At 41.4% G+C, this 22,771-nt stretch overlaps 1 protein-coding gene across 2 annotated transcripts in view; it reads right to left on the bottom strand.

The window, feature by feature from the left end:
• Window positions 1–795: 795 nt before the first annotated feature.
• Window positions 796–22,771, bottom strand: part of fstl5 (follistatin-like 5) — a 194,583-nt gene continuing 172,607 nt past the window's right edge. For both annotated transcript variants that reach the window (XM_084353823.1, XM_084353822.1), the window contains 4 exons: window positions 19,565–19,714; window positions 15,714–15,821; window positions 13,060–13,184; window positions 796–3,209 (listed from right to left, as the gene is read on the bottom strand). In XM_084353823.1, the coding sequence (XP_084209949.1) occupies window positions 2,507–3,209; window positions 13,060–13,184; window positions 15,714–15,821; window positions 19,565–19,714 (1,086 nt within the window). In that variant the 3' untranslated portion in view covers window positions 796–2,506. The remainder of the gene's footprint in view (window positions 3,210–13,059; window positions 13,185–15,713; window positions 15,822–19,564; window positions 19,715–22,771) is intronic.

Raw genomic sequence — 22,771 nt, forward strand, 5'->3', positions numbered from 1 at the left:
CTAATGCTCTGGTGAGGTTAAGATACAGAAACAACTTAGGGTTTGGAAACATCATGGTTTGGCTCAAAGCCCCCCTCCAGTGTATTTTTATATTTTTATGATATTTCATTTTTTTTTTTTTTTTTTGGTCACGATGATCACGGAGGGAGATGGTCCGACTTTCCTGTGGAAAATAGCTGGTTGTGTGGTCGCCACTCAAACGGCTGGAAATGTCCCAGGTGTCCTTAGAAATATCCAGTGGTGTGACATGACTGTTATGACGACACCACCTGATGTGCATCATCTGTGCTTTGTTTGAGCCGAGCGGTTTCTTCCTCACTTAAAGTTGAGCTTTGAAATATTAAAATATGATAATTATATAAGGGAGTGCATCTTTAATAGTGGTGGATATACTTCATTCAGCCCTCAGGCGGCCCATGTCAATCACATCTTTCCAAAAAGTCCAAAAGTCACAGACTCTTCTCGTCAAAGATCATTTAAATTTCAGTGTAAACTGAGTGCTTGACAAGTTTCTCCACCCAAACTGCTCTGCTTTAATTCAGTCTGCTTTTGTTTCAGTCACAGTCTTACAATTGTATTTTCTCTCTTTGTTAATTATAATGATACATTTTACTGCATGCCTTCTTGCAAGAAAAACATACCCAGAGGGACAACAGAGTCTTGACCTTGTTCTTGTAGCATAATAATTGGCAACTGGCTGCTTCAGCTCCTAAAGGAAACTTGTCAATACATGACTGTCTGTGTACCAGCACCAACAGAGTAAAGGGTTGTTTAAATGAGGAGAAAGACACGATATTACACTCGTTTTCATGGTCTAGTTTTTATTGTTGGGTAAAATGACAAGCGTGTTTTCTCTATATAAATAACAATCACATGAAGGAACATACAAGACATGGCTATATGGAGGTGAAAGCGGTGTGTGTTGTGTGTGTGATCACAATGAGTACAGGATGTAGATAATGACAGCTGTTTGTTTTAATTTCTTAAAAAGGAGGGTGATTACCGGCTCGGAAAATGACCAGAACCTGCGTGAATCTGTACATCGATGGGAAACTAATGGACTCACAGTCAGCCGCTATGTACAGAACATAAATAGAGAAAGGTCAGAGGTCGTCATCAGCAGTACAGTCGGGTTTAAAGGTCTGAAACAACATGTGACAGGGGAGAAAGGATTTATTAAAGTAAAATACATACAAGTTAACAGGAAAGACAGAATGATTTATATAATCTGTACACATCAAAAATCCGTACTAAATTTGAGATACAGTTGCCCATTGTGATTCACAGAGTCAAAGAGTGCCAGGGTGAAAATGCATAGAAATGTGTCCAGCTAGGTTTCATTGACTTGCCAGCTAGGTTTCTACTGCAGGAGCATTCAGAAAGTTTCGTATAGTCAGAGCTTATCCTCAAAGACCCTCTAGACAGTACATCTACCCCACTCCCCAGTGTGCTAGCTCATCATTACTTCACATTAAAACATCCACTTGGAACATGCTGTCAAATAGAGCAGACAATGCATGTTTTTTTTTTTTTTCCTCCACGGTTCTTTCTTTTATAGTCTACGATTCTTTTCTTCTCTTTTGGTCCAGGGATATTGAAATTATGAGAGGGTTTCTTCACGCACAAGTGCTCTATTGACTCATCGCTAAATTTCACAATGTGTAGTGTATAAAGCTGGTACAATTAACTAGTATCGCCACAGACTTTCATTTTTCTGCTTTGGACTAAAAAGGAAAAAAAAAAATTATATGTATGTATATTTCAAAAACCTTCCAACGCTGGTTATTTGATCAAAGGTTATAGATCGCACGACCATAATGAACCACTCAGTCTGCACTTCAAACAGGTTGGGATCACAGCAAGGGCTCGTTTTAATTAGACTGAGTCGGCTGCGTTGGAACGGACAGATAGACGAGAGCGGTAGATTTGTGAGAAACCACGCTCACCACGAATGGAGGGGTCAAAGGAAGAGGTGTAGTCAGCAGTCACACTGGGAATAATTACGCTAATTCCTCTGATGGAGGGGAATTTTCCTTGAAGGCACAGGAAAAAAGTCGGGGATGGGTAAAGTTAAATTACAAGAGTTAATCCGGACATATACAGTATATATATATTGAATTCTGCCAATTCACTTAATATTAGTTTTGTTCAGAGATTATCTACAGCATTCCCACACACTGAAATAATAATGCAAAGTTGCACATGGTTACGGATTCATACCAATTTTCCTGAAAAAGATTACCAGCAAGCAACTTTATGTCCACTTAAACTCATTATTTTAACTTGGCTTTCAGACAATATATAAATCAATTACTCCCTCACTGTTTTTTTTTCTTTTTTGGATTACAGCCCCCCATCCAATGGATTTTAAAAAATGCTCAATTTGGTTTCTGAATATGTGGTTTTCACTATTGCGCTCCCACAAAATTAAAGACTCTGCAACAGAATTCAGTGCAACAGTACCTTTTTGAGGAAAACAAAGCTCATTGTGTCTCGATGTTACGACCTAAGACTCTCCAACCCACACCACTACGTTGCCTTTGAGGACATCGGTGATCTCACAGTTGAGCTTGTTGAGCCGTCCGTCCAAGATGAAGAGGGACTCTCTGGACGGGGTCATGAGGTACTGTCCGAACAGTCCGCTGCCCGCCATTACCCTGTTCCTACTGCTCCATGGCCACTCGAACGACTTGGTGGCCTCTTTCAAGCTCTTGATCATCTTGACCTTGCCGCTGCTCAGCTCCACAAACAGAGCGTCAGTTTGAGGGCCGGAGCTGCCGAACACGTTGTACTGGTGGACCTCCGTGAAGGAGCGCTGGAAGGCCAGATCAGACAGGTGGAGGTTGGTGTGGATGTCGAAGGGCTCCTGGATCTCTCCCCGCTCTGAGATCATCTGGATCCTCATTAGGCCATCGCCATCGTCCACAGTGACCAAGTAGTGGCCGTCTGGAGACACGAAGGGAGTGCCGGTGACGTCGCGGTTTTGGCCGATCACACTGTCTGTCACACTGTCCAGGATGAGTTGAGGCTGTGTGGCTCCGGTGGAGTCGGGCCTGCAGTTGACAAAGTAGTAGCCGCCAAGATGGGTGTACGCGACAGACTTGGGGATGCAGTTATACTCCCGTAAGCTGATGTTTTTCACATACGACGTCGTCTCTAGGTCGATCTTGTGGAGAACAGGCTCATTTCGATGAAGGATGAGGCCGAATCTGTGGGCAATTTAAAGAGAAAAACAAAGAAAAAGATTGAATCAATAACACATTTTGACTTATTGTATTCTGCAAATTATAACCGTGACTCTAGAAACACCAAAGACGGTCAACCGGTCCACCACTCCAGACTGAATTATCTCAACAACTATAGGAAGGATTGACATTTCATTCTGTGCAGGAATTCAGAGCTCTTAGAGGATGAAGCTAATGAGTTTGGGGATGACCCAACTTTAATCTAGTGCCACCAGCAGGTCAGAGTTTTAAATAATACAGTGAAATATATCATCTGCGAAAAGGACTGATGCTAAATTTTCTACAGGCAGTGATGGTCAGATGACGTATCTTAATGACTTCTGGTTTTTAGTTAATTGGCTCGACAACTCGGAGGGATCGCCATCAGATTTGGTCGAAACAGTCATGAAGGCCTTGAAATGAATGGAATAACTGTGGTGATCTCATCACTCATCCAGCAGCATCATCAGGTCTTATTTTTAACTTGTCCAGTACTTAAAGTTAGGGAAGACGATTCTGGAAAAAAGATCTCATTCCCAGGACTTCAAAACCAACGCTGTGGGTTAGAATTTTGGGCTGAACACCGACCCATAGCGTTGGAGTTTGACGACTTGGGAATGAGAGTCAACATTCAATTATCTTTCTCAAGAATCCAGATTTCAGGACCAAATACCCACAAAACCTCCAAAACATAAGCCTAAGAAATGATTAGTGCTACTTTCTGGCTGAATCTGACATCCAAAATGATTAAAAAGATACCAAGTAGAGTTGGTTATACTTTTTTTTAACTGTCTGCAACAACGATTCAGCCTTTTCAGCTTATTCAGACAAAGTGAACTCTTAGAAATGCTGAGTAAAAGTAATTTTAAAAAGGTAATTTAATCACACACAATTTCTGAAAACTATTTTTCAAGGCTTTAAACTGATAATGGACTTATTTTTCTTTAACTTATTCTGAAGTAGATACTGACTGCACAGTGTGATGGCTGAAGAAAAATGTCACCATCAGTGTATAGATTGGCTCCCAATGAGAATCTCTTTTGTTTTGCTATTCAGTTGGCCACCAGGATCAATTTTTCATGGAAAAACGAAGGTTGAATTACAGCCCGAAAGAAGCACTTCTGCCATTGTGCAACCAAAACAGACGGTAGCATTGATTTTCCCAGCTGCTATCCCCTGCTAACGATAGAGCGACTGGAATAACTGCAAAAGAAAAAGAGCCCCGCTGATGGAGGAGGTGAAGAAGTTGAAGAAGGAGAGTGATAGAAATCGAGGTAACGGACGGTTGTTCACTCGATGGAGAACAACAGTGTTTGTTTCAAAGTCTGTTTCCCCGTTGATACGTGTTTCCTCTTACCACTGGGACTCGACGCGGTTCAAACTGGCATTCTTTCTACGTGATCAGTAAGCCACAAAAGCTGCCTACTTTTATTTATTTTACTCTGCCTTTCATGCTATTGCTGCTATTGTCTTTTTCTGCTTTGGCTAAGTTTCCAAGGTTCGTAAATTCTCAAACAGACAGTGGCAACATCTCGTCGTATCAAGATGAAGTCAGACTCGGAGAAGAAATATAAACTGATATCTACGGGGTAATTATAAAAACTGAACTTGCAGAATGTTAAAGAAATGTTCAGGATTAAAAAAGGTCCATTTAAGCACCTCAACAGCCAAATTCTGGTCCCTGACAATCTTCATATTGGTACTACAGCATCATCTACACATTCCCCCTAATAGGATGATAACAGTTTGACATGTGGGGCATTGATCAGTGAAAATGCTTGTCATTAGAAAAACCCAAAGAATCTGTTAATGGCACATTACGTTTTAATAGCTGCGCAGCGTAGAGGGGGAATATGCACGAAGCTGACAGGCCTCAATTAAATGTGAATAGCAGCTGATCGATGCTGACAGGCACTTCAATCTCGCAGTCATTCATCATCTTTTATGCCATTTGAACACCAAGCTCTCTGTACCTGTGAACAGAAAATGGCTGTTTGAAAGCCACAGACATGTTATCATCCCTGTGGTGGGAACCATTGATCCACAGACCGTTTTGTCCAGTGGGTACAGACCTGAGGTCAGAACAGAACAGATCTGTGCAGGCTTTTTAAAATGTAGTCATTGACACAGAAACACAAGTCTGTGCACACACATATATTATTTAATAGACAGAGTATAATGTTTTATTAAGAGTCGGGCAGACACTGTACATGCTCAGGTCAGTTTTTAGCCTGGCTTGTCTTGTGATCGAGCCAGATTTCTACAGACAGATTGTTGTTGACTCTTATAGCTGCCGGACAGCAAGTTTGGTTGGTTTTCTTGCAGTTTGAACAGCTCTGTGGTCAGATTTTGCAAAAAGATCCATTTTAAACTGTAGTGAGCTTGTTTGAACCTTTTTTCGGCTGAGGGTAGTTTTGACTGAAGCTTTGTTGTGATACATAAAAACTGAAATTTGCTGAAAAAAGACACATGTATGCAGCCAGCTGCTACAGTGTTGGTCAGTAATGTTTTCCCCTTGTGAGTCTGAACCCCTAACCCTGTGTCATCATGCTCCTGGAGACAGCTGTTGTAGCTGGATTTAACACTAAGAGAAGCAGTTATTTTTGACAGGTGTTTGTCTGTGGCCAAAGATTAGGGGGAAGCCCTAAGGTACGTTAGGATCGAAATGAAGGCCGAGTTGAATGTTGGGCGTGGTACCAAGGACATTATATTAATTGTAGACACAGCCTTATAGGTGGAGCCCTGTTCATTCCTATGAAAGCTGCTCAGTGGTGTTTTGAAGCCAAAACAGCTCAAGTTCACTGGTATGAAAATGATCAGATCTTCCGTGTTGCGCGGCCCATAGAGCGTCTGCACTAGAGACTTCTGCCGGCCGAGCCGGCTAACTTCTGGTTTAGCACCCGGCTAACTTGAATGGGGATAAAATCGTGCAGCTCTTCTAGACTTTTCAGATTTTACTGGACCAAATGCCTCAAATTCTGACAGTGATACGAGTCATTTCGAGACGGATGACGCTCAAAAAAATTTATTGACCAATTTACAGATGCTGCTTTCACAATGTTAGCTTATGGGAAAAGTATTTTTGGGTCGCAGTGCATCATATGATGTAGTTACACAGTTTGGCCACTACAAAAGCTTGGTGCTTTTCCTGGGGGCTTGGGTCCAACCCATGAGTACTGAGCAGTCATGGGTTGGAACATTGACATGTTGACGGGCGTCGTTGCTTGTGTGATCCCATTGCAAGATGGTCTCTAGTTTTTATTCTTACTTTCCGTTGAAAGTAGAATTGCATTTAAAAACTTACTGGGAACTGTCAATGTGCAGTACTGATCAGTGGTTTCCTGTTTACATTCGGTGTGAGTATAGAAAGTGAGTTATTTCCAGAAAAGAATAATAAAACCCAACCAATTAAAATGTACAGTGTCGATTTTAAGGAATGTCAAAGATGACACGTGGAAGAGGCTAAATCTGAGGTACGTCCATGTACACCTGTCCAAAATCTAAACAAAACTGCTTTAAACCCAAGCACCCCGTTTAGATTAAAATGTCGACGTCACACTTTGACTGTTCATCTTTTCTGTATTATCTGTTTTCTATTTTATTGAAAACTCTAAAAAACAAATGTCACAAAATTTCCCTCCACTTTAACTTGAAGAAGAGAAATGACCTCAGCCAGGGTACATTTATTTTATGAGTCATTTTAGAAATTAGTCTTATTAAGACTCATGAATGACTGACTGAGGTGAGATTTTTTTCCATCTTCTAATTTAACAGATGGGAGATTGTAGGTCTCAACCTGAACGTCAAACCAGCCAAATGGGCTTCATGTGACTTGGAAAGCTTGACGTGTTAGATTAAAATCAAAGGAAGTCCTCTGACACTAAACAGACTGCTGCTTGATCCCTCTGTGTCCCACCTGTATTAAGAGACAATCCGGACACACATCAGAGACGGGTGAGAATTCAGAGAAGAGTCATTTTTAAAATGTACTGTGCAGTTTAAACCTGAAAACAATTTTCCTTTCTCCTCCACTGGGAGACAGAGCTGATGTTATTAGACCAATATTACCACAGCCTGTCGGACACTGTTGAAGCTGTTTTGCTGTGGATTGTATTCAATATCGTCGCTGTTGTGACGGATCAATGGACAGTGCTCGCATACTGTGATGTGTTGGTAACATGCTTGGAAGATAAAGGTCAGCGGTGCATTTATCCTGTGATGAAAATATTTTCACCACCAGCAAGATATTTTTTTCATGATTGATAAATTAATAATCAAACATTGTTTGTCCTTGCCTGAATGTGAACACAGCTGGGTTGTTTTATTGGCAGACCCAGATTGCTCTCAGCCAAACTGACAGCTGCTGTTTGTCGTTTGTACCAATGATTAATGCATTAAACATCCACCCTGGTTCTGCACAACAGGATTCTCCTCAACTACTTCACATTTCATCATCTTATCTTCGTGTCAATATTTTCAGATTAGAGCTGACTGGGTCTCAACACTTTGCTCTGCATGTTCACTTGAACATCCCGAGGGTAAAAGTCACGATCGGGGAACAGAACAATGAATGCTGCACAGTAAAAGATATCTATAACACAGCAATTCTTGTCACCCGTCCTCCAGCAGAAACGCATCCAATCAACATCTCGCTCGGCTCGTTTTGCCCTGAAGAATGTGGGTAAAATAAGAAATGCAGAGTTGCGGAGTTGCCTGACTGTAAGTCGATGGTTTTAATGAATGACAGCCCCCAGAAGTTCCTGCTCGCTTTATAGTAGCTGCTGAGGGAATCCCCAGTCATTGAACAATCCCCGGAAGTTGCTGAATATATGTCGGCTGTTCACACACTGCTCACGCTGCTAAATCGACCAATCAATGCTGCGTTCCTGCCAGCAGACAAATGGCAGCGCTGGTACTAGATCAAGAAAAATAGATAAATAAATAACTCACAGCCACAAGGCAGCAGTTAATTTAAACTTTCCTAATATCTGTGATGAAACAGCTGTCCGAATAAAAAACATCACCCATGCGAATGTATAGACCCGAAGCTCCTTGTGTACTTCAGCTGTATACTGATTAATTCCCCTGTTAAACATACAGACGCCTGCTTCACAGCACAGTTACAGGCTGAGTTATGTGTCTGTAACAAAACTACATGGAGAGCCAACTGCGCTTCGATGTCTACTTCCATCTGCTCTCAGCTAAATGTAGACAATCAACTAATACATTGTGTCAGAAGAAACACACTGACTGAGCCGGACAGACAATCGAATGCAACATAACTGTACAGTAAAGGTAATATATATTTTAAAATGAATCAACACAATTAGTTTTATTATTACCATTTACTATTATTACAAATCAATTCATACCAGTTAGAGTTACATAAATGACTTTGTGTTCAGTAAACCAACAGTAGATGTGTCAGCTGTTGGTTTGTCTTTTGTTTGTTAACAAAAACTGCTGAACTGATTTCTATGAAACTTGGCCCAGAATAGACCACGTTCACTTTTGCTGTGGATAAAGGGACGGATACTGTAATTCTTTTCTTACTTTCTTTAACAAGTGTTTTTTGACATTTTTGTGATTATTAATTGAATAATTTGTAGTTTTAAACTGTTGGTTGGACAAAAGGAAGAAGAGGAAAACAACTTTGGGTTCTTGGAAGACTTTTATCTTTGGAAACACTTTTAGCTTTGCACACCAGGGTCAACTCTTAGCACAAGGCTAAGGACAGCCCTTGTGCTAAGAGTTGACCCTGGTATAGCTTAACACCTTTTCACCCACACTCTGTTAACCTAAAATGATCTTAAACCATGGGCACACTGCATCTCTACTGCATTTATTTGATACATTACGATACTAGTTACTTTGCAGAATCAGATTATTCAGTGTTTACAGGCTATTAATTGTGGGTGGGACATTGTATGAGAGGATACTCCATCAGAGCCAAAGTGTAGCACATTTTTAAATCAGTTTGTTTTATCAGCAATCTGACAGAAAAATCACTGATAATCGGAAAAAGCTGAATATTGGCCACGATAATTGGCCAGAGCCGATAATCACGACTAAAGTTTTCTTTTTGTTTTGATGTGTGATTACTGTGTTTTCTTTGGATCCGTTTCACACTGGCCCCTTGTAGCCCTGGGTTTCATTTTCAGGCGATAACCTCACAAAACTGAAGCTAATCTAGATTAAATGGTAAATGGTCTGCATTTCTATAGTGCTTTTCCAGTCCTCTCGGACAGCTCAAAGCGCTTTACAATACATGCCACATTCACACACACATTCATACACTGATGCCGGAGGCTGCCATGCAAGGCGCCAATTGCTCATCAGGAGCAATTTGGGGTTCAGTATCTTGCTCAAGGATGCTTCGACATGTGGCTGGGGGGAGCCGGGATTCGAGCCAGTGACCCTCCGATCGCTGGACGACCCGCTCTACCTCCTGAGCTACAGCCGCCCCATTAAAGTCAGGGTTAGCTCACTTTGGATTGTGCCAGTGTGAACGCTGGGCGACACTTTCAAGGCTTTAGAAGCATTAGCTAATTGGGCCAAGCAATACTAATGTTTAGTAGTGTTTCATAAAATCTCTAACCTAGATCTTCATGAATGATTGATACGCCGTACCAATCGCTCCAAGAAAGAGGATTAGCCTCCTGCTACCAAGGGAAACCCAGGTTCCAGTTAAGTGACTAGACGTGCTGGATGATGTGCCCATTGATGACATCATCTTTGACACATGTTGAGCATTTTTCAAAGTTTTTATAAAGAATTAATTGTCAGAATAATGAAAATAGCAGTGCCCTGTCCTAATATCAGATCTATGTAGCTACCTGACAACAGAATTGCAGATTTAGGTTGAGAAAGCATTTTACACAACCAGTGAGCTGCGTAACATGTATACCATGTGTCTTCAGGTTTTGTTTCATATTTTAGCCACGTGCACAATATACATCAGAAGAGGACCTGGCAGCAGCAGTAACCTACCAGAAGCTTCTTTATCAGAGCAAACTGGTTAAGCAACTAGTTGGCGAAGACGGTAATTGTCAAGCACAACATCGCAAAAATGCAGCTGAAGTTTCCTGCGATCTTCCCTGCAGGTCTCTGTGGATCTAATTACAGCTGTGCCAGCAGCCTCCACCTACAGCACACACACACTAGCCTGCTTACTCCCTCTCTCCAGGAGCCCGTTAACATCCTGAAATCCCCCGGACCTCCTGCTTGTTCCCGGCCTCTCTGTGACATTAGTCAAGCGCTTGGGAGCATCTATTCTCCGTCCACGTTAAGCCCGAGTGTGACAACTGCTCATGACTTCTAAAAACCACATCAGCGCTTGGACACATTCTGCATTCAGCACGTCTCTGCTTTGTTGTTGATTAACTGAAGTGTCAGAGAGGAGGAGAGGTGCCAGCCGCCTCCCTCTGACTGCCGTCTTTGTAGCTTTATGCAGATTTTTTAAGTCTAGCTTGTTGAAAACAAATAAATGAAAACAATAAATAAATCATCCTGGTTCAGGCGCACTAGTGTTTTTCAAGAAGAACCAGCCTCTTGTCCTGAGGAAGCCGGTGTTGTGACTATCAGTGATATTGTCAAAGAGAAAATGTCAGCAGCTATAAACATTTCAGCTGATTCAGGTTTTTAAAGTTCATGTGGACTCTGTGTTGGTTTAAATAATCTCTATTTTTAAGGACATACAACATGCAGAGCATTTAAAATGAGGTCGAGCTGAGTTGAGGCTGCAACCACTGCTCGGTCCAAATGATGGTCATCAGCATTTCCGTGCCATTCTGAATGCTTAGCAAGACAATTACACTGCCTGGCCTTGTTGCAGTGACACAACTGGTGCAAGCAACCTGCTCAAACATGTCCAAACATGTCCAGCCTGCAGGTAGGGCTGGGTGATAGGACAAAAGATATATAAGTTCATATAGGTTGATATGCATCATACTATATTATTAAGTCACTTTGTGTTGAGCTTCCTTTGAGCTTAAATGTTCCTGTTTGTACATTCAGAGGCAGACATGAAGGGAGGAGAACTGGTCATTTAGCTGTTTCTGTTCACTTATTGGATGATGATGCTTCATGTGATACGCGTTGTGGTAACTGAAGTCTGTGTTGGCTCTGGGTTTATGTCAGAGTAAACAAGACAAACACACCAATCTGTTTCCTGTCAGACTTTAAGTAGCCTTATGCCATTTGAGACAGTCTCATTTAAACTGTATTTTCATCAAGTCATTACAAAGTGCCACCTTGGACTTTGGCAACTTGTAACAGGTTTCACTCTTTTCTGGCATTTTATAGACTAAACCTACAAAATAAACGAGAATGGCACTCAGTAGAGTGCATACCTCCGCCAAGGCCCAACAGTCCCCGCTTGTACTCACTCATAGATACCAGCCACCAAAATATTTTGTCACTGAGAATTTAACAGAAATGCCTGAAAATGCCTGAACTCACAATGTAAAAAAATCAGAAAAGAATTCCTGTTTCCGTCCCTTTATCTGAGTCTATTCTGAGCCAAACACATCCTCCAACCATAAACAAACCAGCTAACAAGCAGGCAGGGTGAAAACAACCTGCTCGGCAGATGTAATAAACAGATGATAATGACAATAATTATTAGCTGCAGCTCTTGTGTTCCCTTCATGGTTTTAAGTAGCCAAAGAATCGTCATACCACAAACACACGATCAAGTCATTTATCTACGCAACCTCTTACATTTCAGGCTGTGTGACTGTTGCTCTCTCTGACAACACAAGGAAGTTTCCTCAGAAGCAGCATTCATTTCTCTGATCTAATTATCCGACTTCTGGTAGCAAAACAATAACATCTGGTGCGCACTGCTGTGTCTATGTGGGGAAATGGGCCGGTCCCTCCTAAATGACTGGCACATAATTGGCTTTAAATACGACCCTGATTCCAAAAAAAAGTTGGGATGCTGTGCAGTAATACTTTTTGACATGTGCTCAATTGGAAACAGTACAAAGACAGTATATTTAATGTTTTACCAAATCGACTTTCTGGTGTTTTTGGATCATTCTGCAACTTAAATTTGACAAAAATCAGTTTGTTACATTCCAACAGGTAAACGGGTTCAGTGGTAACAGGTGATAGTAACACGATTGGGTATGAAAGGGGCAACCTTGAAAGGCTCAGCCGATCAGAAGAAAGGACGGGACGAGGCTCTCTACTTTTTGAAAACATCATATTCCAACTCTGGAACATGTTTTGCAGAAATAGACAGAGAAATGGAAAAAAATTGATATGGACAAAGACGAACCTTATTTATCCACAAAACGAGTTCTGCCAACTTTTTATCACTGATCAAATGATATTACTACATGAGCTCAGGAACACTTTGTTAAACCAGAACAGAAAATACAGTTTGTTTGCAAATGACTGCATTCTGTTTTTATTTACGTACAAAGTTTCTGATTGTTTTTTATGATGAAATGTTTCTGTTGTGCTCAATGTTTGCTTAATTAATCTGATGAATTACTGATCTTTTAGAAACTAAATAAAAATGTCTGTGGCTTTTGGATTTATAAAGTCAGATCTGAAGAGTTAGCTCCACAGCTGATGTAACAAGGGTTTATTTTTAGATCTATTCCAGGTGATCTGCCACATTTCCTGCAGCACAGATGACAACCGGGCCTCCCTCCAAAAACCTTCATTACCACCTTAACAGACAGGCACTCACTCTCACACAAAATGTTCATCCAAATCATTATTGAGTGGAGGAGGGAGAAAAAGAGAATAAAATGCCGATGGGGTGAATTTAATTTGCAAATCAATTTGCATTAGGAGTGTTCTTGGATCATACTGGACCTACCTGATGTGGTTAATGATGAGGCTGGAGGCGGGAATGAAGAAGTCGTCCACGCGGTCGAAGCGCCTGCCGATCGGCTGTGTGTGAATGGTGTGGTGGGAGACTCTTCCACTGGCCTGATTGATCACCTGGTGAATACCAATAGAGGAGGAGGTGGGCGTTCAACATGAGCCTGATAAATACATTCAGTGCTGCTGGATTCTACCAATGTGGAGCTGAAGTTGCAACAAAAATACAGACAAGTTTTTTTCATTTTTCATGGAGTTTCATCTCATAAAAGCAGTGTACAATAAATAAATCACTTAATATGTTGCTATCATTTTTATCTTCGATGGAGTGCTTTGATTTGGGATACAGCTCCTCAGCGTCTTCCCTTATTACTGAGATGTTGGAGCTTCACAGTAGGAGGTGATGTGTGCCGCTGTCACCGGTGTCTAAATAATACTGGTGCATGCATGGCAGCGTGCAGACTTGTGCTTGTGTGTAGGCAGGGTTTGCTTTGATTGTGCCACAATGCACAAAGCAAATTACCACAGACCAAAGTCTGTTTTATGAATCTGTGTGCAGGGGATGACAAGCAGGAGCGTCAAGAGAGTAAAAAACACTCGAGATGAATCAAGATGACACAGAGGAAACAAAATCTACTTTAAAAAAAGTACTATTGCATTACATATTTGTTAATTCTATTATTCTTTAAATCTGTGTGCCGGTGACATGAAGTGTAACCAGTAAATATGTTGACAGTGTGTGTTGGTTTTATTCCAGAACACAGGATCTGAAATTAATTGTTGACTTTCAGCTTTAATTTTAGTATGTTTAATTGTCTTGCTGACAATAAAAGGGTTAAAATCTTTAAATGGATGTGACTGGCGCTAGACCAATAAAAATAATACTTTTACATTAAATGTTTCGACTGCTTCCCTTTACAGCTAAGTTTTAATGAAAAAAACACCAAGTGTGGATTTTTTTTGGCAGCAGCTTAACATGGATCAGGAGTACAGAAAAGAGACCAGCGGGATGGGACGATGAAAACAGAGGGTGGTGAGTGAAATTCATGATATACATTTTGTGATAGAGCCCCCGCTGCTAACTGCCATTTCCAGCTGCATTTATGAACACAAACTAGCAGTAAAAAGCATCAAACAGCCGGTGAAAAGGACACAAATAAAGGCCTCATCGGCTTTTGATTAGCAACTACCAAGGCTATTATTTGAGACCTGGCCATTATTTGAATACCGGCTTGTAAATGAGAATTCATGGAATATGTCAGCCAATAAGTGACATTAAATTGCTGTGCACAAAAGCCTAAACGTGTTTGAGATAACTGAAAAAGAGCTGAGCAAATATCATTGTCTTAGAACAAAGTCACGTTTATTATTAGCTGATATATTAATGTGGATCAGACTATAGATGAGTCTATGAGCCTATTTATTAGAAATGGGACCCTGATAATTCCCAGCAGTCCCGTACACCTGTATGCAACTCAACAGATCCATACAGGGTTAGTAGTGTAAAGCTGATGCACAAAGTTCAAGTATCAGGATCTGTATCATGGTATCGGTACATCTCTAATCATCGCTTTCACCAAATCCAGTGTGTTGAGTTCTGAGCCAAAACAATAGAAAATGTGTCACTGTCCAAATACTTTCACATTACACTGTAAGAGACTATTAACTGCCCGTCATCAAGCAAGACAAAACAGCTATTGATAATTCCAGAGAGGCTGAAGTGATTGATGTCACATTGATGGCATATTGGAGAAGGGGGCAGAACAGGACAAGTTGGAGGAACGTGCATTTAATAAGTTGTAATGTCCTTTCAAGATGTTCATTATAGAGGTTATTTACATTGAACTGTACAGGCTTCGGTGTGATTATGTTCTTTTAAGGCAACGACAAACTGCAGCAATAGTTACTTGATGTATTGAAGGTAGAATAAACTCTGTCACTGTGAGTGTGTTCAGTGATCATTGTGGTTTTATGACCTTGCATTGTTGACATACCTACAGAATTGTTCACGCTCTGTGGCCAGTATTCCAGCCTTTATAAAGACCCTGCATGTATGCTATTTTATATATAAACTGACATTTCTACAATACGTGTCATATTGCCTTCACATTAAATGTTTCTGACATGACTTTAATATCAGGAGGTGAAGGGAATGGTGCTGGAGTTCAGGGTTAGGGTTAGATTGAGAGGGCTGTGTGGCGACCAGAGCAGGTATTTAATGTCTTTTCAAGCAAAAGTCTTAAATGTGAGTATTTTCTGCTTTTATCTGTTTTCATATTGATGTTAACTGAGTTTTGGACTGTTGGTCGGACAAAATGGGCAATTTGAAGACATCACTTTGGGCTACGTTTCATCAATGAAAACAATAATACACAGGTTAATTGATATTTGACCAGAAATGTATAGGATGTCTGCAATGCTGCTTGCTGAGCTTGGCTCATATCCTGACAATACTGAATGTCTTCCTTTACATCTGAGGTCAGAGCTGACACACTATGTCTTGGTTGCCAACAAAGCTTCCTCAATCCCCACCATATTACACCCCTCTGATCTCTTTGCTTCTCTGCTTTTCTACTATCACACCAGGATGAATCTCTGCAGAAGAATAAATAACATTTGAGTGTAATAAACGGTGAATTGTGGACTTACTTGGAGAGTCGGGAAGTTCTCCTCCATGTCTCCCCAGCTGAGCAGCCACACCTGGTCATGAGATTTGTCATAGTGAAGCTTCACCGGATAAGGGTCGGTGCTGACCGTCTGCAGGGGGACAAACACAACCAACAGAGCCTTTAGAGACGGCAGGGCCACAGAATAACAACTGAAGGCAATCAGCTCTGCCTCTGCACAGATCCCTCTTTGATGTGCACTGGTAGCGCTTTTGAAAAGTTTCCTGCAGACTAAAGCATCGTCAGTTGACAGGAGCAAGTCTTCTTTTAACAAGGCAGACCGGAGGTGGGCTTTTTATGTATAAGGTGTTTGTGGTGTTGAGCTGCATTTCAAATCAAGTGGTGACAGACACGATTGCTTTACCACACTGAGGTAATTGCTTTCAGTCTTTATCCGTTTCTTGACACTTGGCGGCATTATTGCAAGTCAAAACAATAGATGAGTCGTATGTGACAGAAAAGCGCTCTTCGTGCATTATGTCCACCTGAGTGCAGATAGACAGCAGCTCAAAGGGAATAGAGGAAGCACAGGGGAGAAGAGATGCACGCAGCAGCTACACCCTCAACAGCAGCGAGGAAAAGCAATCATCTTTTTTCAAGAAAATTATTGCAACCCTGAATTCCCACAATCCCTTCTGACTGCAGCTTACTTTCCTTGCTATTTGTTTTGCTACGGAGCCCTAATAGTATTGTTTACCTAGGCAAAATATATATTGTTTCATTGAGAGAGCAAACAGCCCCTGAGAGGGTTATTGCAAATAAGATGAGAATATCTGTTGAATCCTAACTAATCTCTGAGCATGTAGTCATCGGAGGAAACAGGTGTTCGTGTTGTTCTTTTTCTCTTGACTAACAACTTCTTTCTGGCTGAGGAAGATTATCAAGATCCTCCGCCAATATGCTCGCACAGCTCTCGCGCTGACTGCGGATCTGTCAGAGATGAAGCGCAGAAAACATTACGGCGGCTTCAAACGTTCACCCGTGTGTGCTTTGCAATTAATTGGCTATAACGCACAAAATACAATCTGCTCATTAAAAAGTCTTCACTGAGTATTTAATTAGTAAGAAATTTGAAAATGAAATTTGCTCATTATTATTACTTCACTCACGTCAATCATATTAATGATTCAATGAGAGAATGGAGGGCAGGGAAACCAGAACTTTTGTCTCTTACGATTTATGACGGGTTCAGGTGGTTAATTAACAACTGATAATATAATGCAATGAAGCTAAACCTCCGGGCGACTGAATAATGAGCTTGTGACACCAACCTGCTTACTCGCAAGTCCCTGAGAGGCTGGCGAGCTGTAAACAAACATCACGGTGTCAGAAACATCTGCAGGGATCTGAGCAACCCTGGATTATCCTGACACACCCAAAAACCCACTGACACAGAAGATTTAACTCAACGCTGAGCAATAGAAACGGGCCGAATGTTGTCAGGTAGGAATTGTGGTACTTTCTTAGAGTGCCTGGCAAAAATAAATTCCCTCAGGAAAATAAATGGTCCTGCAAGGCAGAGTGCTTGAGGGATTGCCTTTTACACTATCTGCATGGAAACTGCAGGATTACCATGTTACAATATCTATGAAGGGTTTCCAGGTTACAGTATCCATGAAGAGGAGAGGCTCAAGGTAGCTCAGTCACCACGCCAGTGTAGCGGCTAAGCGTAGGCCGTGACTGTTGCAGAATGTATGAAGTCGGTCAGGTCAGGGGTTAGCAGTTGAAGTAAAGCTGAGAAAAGTGATCTTAAAGCTGAAGTAACGGCTCTTCAGATTGTCTGGCTGGTAGTGATGCTCTACCAAGGCTGTGAGAAAGTTAGAAAACAGTCATGAAGAAAAATCCAACACATGTGGAGCCTGTAATCACATGTTTGTAAGCACGTTATCGAAGCTGCATTACTGCAAATTGCTTTATCAAATCTAATAAACCAAGGCTTCGCAACTTTTGCAAATACAATTAGACATAATCAAAAGAATTGAGGTGTGCAATCGGCTTTTGTTAGCAAAGATCTTTTTGAATTGTCAATGTTTGATTAATTTTTACAACCTGGAGCTACAACCTGAAAATGAGATGAGCAGCAGCGGTTATGAAATGTTGATTAAATATAATCTGATACATTAAACTAACAGGTGTAACCTACTCACACCTTATTTTTCACAAGCTACTTGATTCTGCAGATGTTCAGAACGAGTAAAAATTAATAAACTCGTAATATTGGGATGATATCCATAAACATTTCACTGGGAAGCAGCAAAATCGTTTTTGTAGAAAGATCCGTTGATGGTCAAAGACAGATGTTTGTATCAACCCAGGACGAGCAGACAGCAGCTAGCAGGGAGCTAATATCATATTCTGCTGGTGATATTCGTCAGTTAAACCAACATGGGGAATTTACAACCCTGCTGAATCTTTTCTACATTCCTCTTTGTTAGCGTCAGAGCTAAAGGAAAACTGGAATTTTGCCAAAAAACAACCTGAGTCAGTGCTTGAAGTGGGCCGGTACTCACCGGTACACATTGGTACTAACAAGCTGCCGGTACTCTCTTCTGCCCTCTCCATGTCAGGTTTTCTGGGTGATTCATAATGGCCCCAAATAAACTCCATCACCGGAGACAACTACGTGGTGCTTCCTGCTCTCAGCCTCCTGCTTTCTTTGTGTGAGACACTAAAAGTAGGGATTCAGAGTCAGACTGGTCATTGGGAGAAATCCCAGTGCTCCCAGTGAGCTGTCTGTCTGTCACGACGGCGGCTCTGTAGGCGGCTTGTGCGGCTGTGAGCAGCCAACACTGATGTATTTTTCCACTTCAAGCACTAACCTGGTCAAAACTGGTTATCGTTACCCGATCTCAAATCAATCTGCTAATCAAATTGTTTTGCAGTTTTTGCCCTCAGTTGGGCCTTTGTGTCTTCTGACAGAGCAAACTTTTCTTTGACTACCGTCAGGTTGTGATTGGAGTCAGACTGGAGTCATTTTAAAGACATCGTAATGACACAACACTCTACACTTACTGGCTTTAAATCAGACCAGGCTCACACATCCTAAGCAATGCCTGTCTGTCTTTATGACTCGGTCATGTTGAGCACCAGTTGTCAAGCAACTAAGTGGCTGATTCACATTCACAATGTGCAAAGACTCTTACTGCAGTTTAACATTTACTGACTGACTGCAGGTGATTAACTCTTACTCAAACAGACAATGTGACTGATGCTGAGCTGACTGTGAGGTCATCGTTTTCTTCCATTACTGATAAAAGTCTTGTTCAGTCACATGCCTGTCAAACATCAGCAGGGCCAGTATCATCACACCACAGCACTCACTCTCGTGTAGTAGTATCCTATGAAAAATTTGACTCAATCAGAATATTTTATATCCTACACAGCAAAGGTACAAGCTCTTTCCAAAAAGTCTGGACATGCATCAAATAATTGAGTTTCTGGATGAAGGACGACGTATTGTATCAAACTGAATCGAAAAGTACGATTTGATGAAAAAATGTGTCCTTCATTCAACAAAGTAAATCATAGAAAAAACCCATATGAAGGAATGATTTATCAAAGGTTCTGGTGGAAGATGTGTTCAATCAATGTGGGAACATTTGGGTTTTTTTCTGGTAACTGTTGGACAAAATAAGTCAAAGAGGAAACTCTCCCTGCAACCTTGAGCTTGTTTGGTATGGAGGCAGATTTTCAGTTCTGTGAGAAAAAACTTTCAGAAAAGCACAAACAGGAAAGATTATTAAATTTCTTCCTGCTCGGTGTAAAATTGTTAACCCTCTCACATCACACATGAATGAACATGAACCCAGTTTTCCAGTTCAGCATGAAAACTACCTGGACAGCCTTCTGAGACTGGATGTCAACTATGAGCACTCGATCCAGGGTTGGCTGTGTCGCATAAATAAACTTGTCCTTGATGTTGACCGCTGACGACCACACACACCTCTGAACCTCCTCTCCTGGTGAGGTGGGGCACACCGCCTCCTGGAAAAAACACAAAACACACACACATTCATCGTTAACTAATTGTTTTTTCATATCACAGGGAAATACGTCTCATTAAAAAACAATTATCTTCGTCCAGTTGTTATTCTGTGTTGTTTACTACGCGCAGTCTTATCACCTGCGCTGATGTGAGTCGTGTTATCTTGGCAACTTAGATAAATGAGCTTTGCAAGGTCCGGAAAAATCTCTGTAATCGCTCCTATTTGTCCACACATAATCCACAGAACAAAGCCTGCAGACGATCTGCGGCTGTTCAGCTTCCAGTCCTGGCAGCTCTCGCCTTCCTGGCCAACATGAACCTTAACCGGCCGTCTGTCTCGGGAGCTTCCCCCCGGCCCTTCCAAGCCTCCAGGCTCTGCCCAGTCATCTGTTCCAAGCTGTGTGGGACGATTTAGGGAGCTGCTGGCCAGGAAGGATGAATGAAGGGCTCCGTCGTGGTGGGATGAACTCTTTCTCCCATATTTACAACCGCAGAGGCAGCCCATGACAGGTTCCTTCCCACAGGCCAACTCCTCTCAGTTAGAAGGGCATTAGGTAATGCATGAACTTCATTGAACTCAATCAGGGATGAGGGGGAGCTGCAGCATCACTGACATAATTTATCTCATCTCTACTCCAGCCCCACACTCATCCCGTCCCCTGTATTTTATCTGCAGAAAGGCAGGTTAATTCTGGGAGGCATGCAGCTATAAGATCTCGTAAAAAGGTTGTCTTCATGAAGCAGATGCTAAAACAATGATGACGCTGTGGCATTTTTGTCTCTGTAATGCTGTATTGTCTTTCATTGTCCAGTTGTAGCTCAATCTCTGTGTTTTCAATCTCGGAAAGTCAGCTTTTTAAAGCCAAAGATCCCTGCAGTTGCTGAAGAAATCGTTGAGTCATTGGTATTGAACCCTGTGAAACCCCTTCAGACCCACACTGTGGTCATTTTGTGCTACAGAGCTGTAAATATCTTACTTATTGCACCTTTAAGAGGTGAGAAAAATCGAACATCTGATGCCCAGCCGAGGGTGTGAATGGAGGCGGCTGTTATCATCCTTGTGTTTATGTGTTGCATATGTCTGTATGTGTGTGGGTGCAGAGCATGTATGTGATTTATGTAGAAGCTGACGGCTTCTTAAGACTGCAGATATATTTTTCTTCCTTCCCTTTTCTATGTAAATGCCCACACTCTCCAGATACAGAACAGTATACATTTTTCATGGATTCACTAAAATCCTCACTGCATAGAACATTGCAGCACTGGACCCACACCAGAACCAACACAACACTGTACTGTGTCTCTTGTAAGAAAAAAAAAAAGAAAGAAAGAAAAAACACGAAAGGATTTCTGCTCGTTTCACTTGTGAATGTGGATGATGACATTTAAAGAGCTGTGCTGAGAATTATAAGGGCTGTGGTATTCCCCAGTTCAGCCGTTGGATGATTTGTAGTGCTAATATATGTGACAACATCAGGCTGCTGGGAGAAAAACTGCAGAAAACATGACGAGGCGACACCCAAAGCCTCAAAAGAGGAACTTTTCAGGAAAGTAGCAGCACACTCACTATTTTCTCCAGGTGATACTCCAAGGTTTTCAAATCCAACGGCTGTTTTTTTCCAAGGACAGACAACTCAACAACTGGCACTTAACCTTTCACACTTCCACATCACATTTTGAAGTACTGATTCACCAAAGTACATCACGTACACACGAGGCTCACAGATTAGTTTAAACCGATTTTCCCCTAACCTCCCAGAGTTGCATTTCCTGCGGTACCAACACGTTAATCATCTCAGTTTACAGCGAACGCGGCCCTCTAGGAAAAAACTACGAGCTCAGAAATGCTTCTGGTGATAGAAAGTGCAAATGAGCTGTTGATTATGTACTCGAGTCCCTTTAGGTACGTACAAGAAAACACACAGCAAAAGGCCAACAAATGGGCTTTTTAAATGTTTAAAATAAACTAATTCAAATTGAGATTTTTCAAACCAAAAGTAAAGAGAATTATATTCATTATACACTGCCAGTATAGACCTGTAGTAGCCTCTGTACAGGTATAGATTTGGTTAGATGGACAATATTTCGTCAGCTCGATTGAAATCATTCTGATTAAAGATTCAACCCTTTACATGTATGTTAAATAAAGTGATCTGATAAGATGTTTATTTAAATGCCCCACAGCATTTAATCAGTATTAGGGTTGCCGCTGCAGTGTTTAAGTTTTCCCACCAACTAATAAACCTGTGACAACACCGGTGATACCCGGTACACCAGGCGTTATACAGAACAGACGCTGTGCTAAACTACTGCTAATGCAAACCGAACTGTTCCTACTTCTGCAGCTTCACATTAAAAGCATTTGACTTGTCAAGCACGAGGTAACCTTTATTTTGAAGAAGGCTAGTCACAGGAAGTACATTATTTGTGTAGTACAGCATTTACTGCCATTGTTTATCAAAAATAAGTCTACAGAGCAAAAGTTCTGTTCTGTTTTGCTACCGCCGTGTTTCTGTCCCTCCTGGAAGCAACATCACGTAATGTTTGTCCACCGTGAGGCGAAAACGTGGAGATTACATTTATTACAACCAGACAGAAACAATCAGATTTAGCATTTACATGGTTATCAAGTGCAAGTATTTTTCCTTATGAGCGTATTATTAAAGATTTACGCCACTCTTCTTGACCTGATTGAAAATTGTGTGAGATGGTGCCGGCTCAGATCAGTGTACTGTGTAGGGCTGTTGCTCTGATTATTAGTGGAGTCCATGTAAACACAGCATATGTTTAAACACATCAATACTTGAGAAAAACGCTCCCGTTCAGATTCTTCTCAGCTACAGAGGAAGGCAAAATAAAGATGCCTTCTGTACTATGCACCTCTACTACCCTTGGACATCACTGTGTTTTCCCAGCTATTGTGCATATCACAGTAAAACACTCTATATGGTAGTTAAGGATAATGGATAGGCTGTGCAATTACCATAAACAAATCAATCAGTGCTCCTCTGCGGTGGAGAAAACATGAGCGCTGTGCTGGGAGCGGCCTCGTGTGT

The sequence above is a fragment of the Pagrus pagrus genome, assembly GCF_965226575.1.
Source record: "Pagrus pagrus genome assembly, chromosome: 5".
In the NCBI taxonomy this organism is placed as follows: Eukaryota; Metazoa; Chordata; class Actinopteri; order Spariformes; family Sparidae; genus Pagrus; species Pagrus pagrus.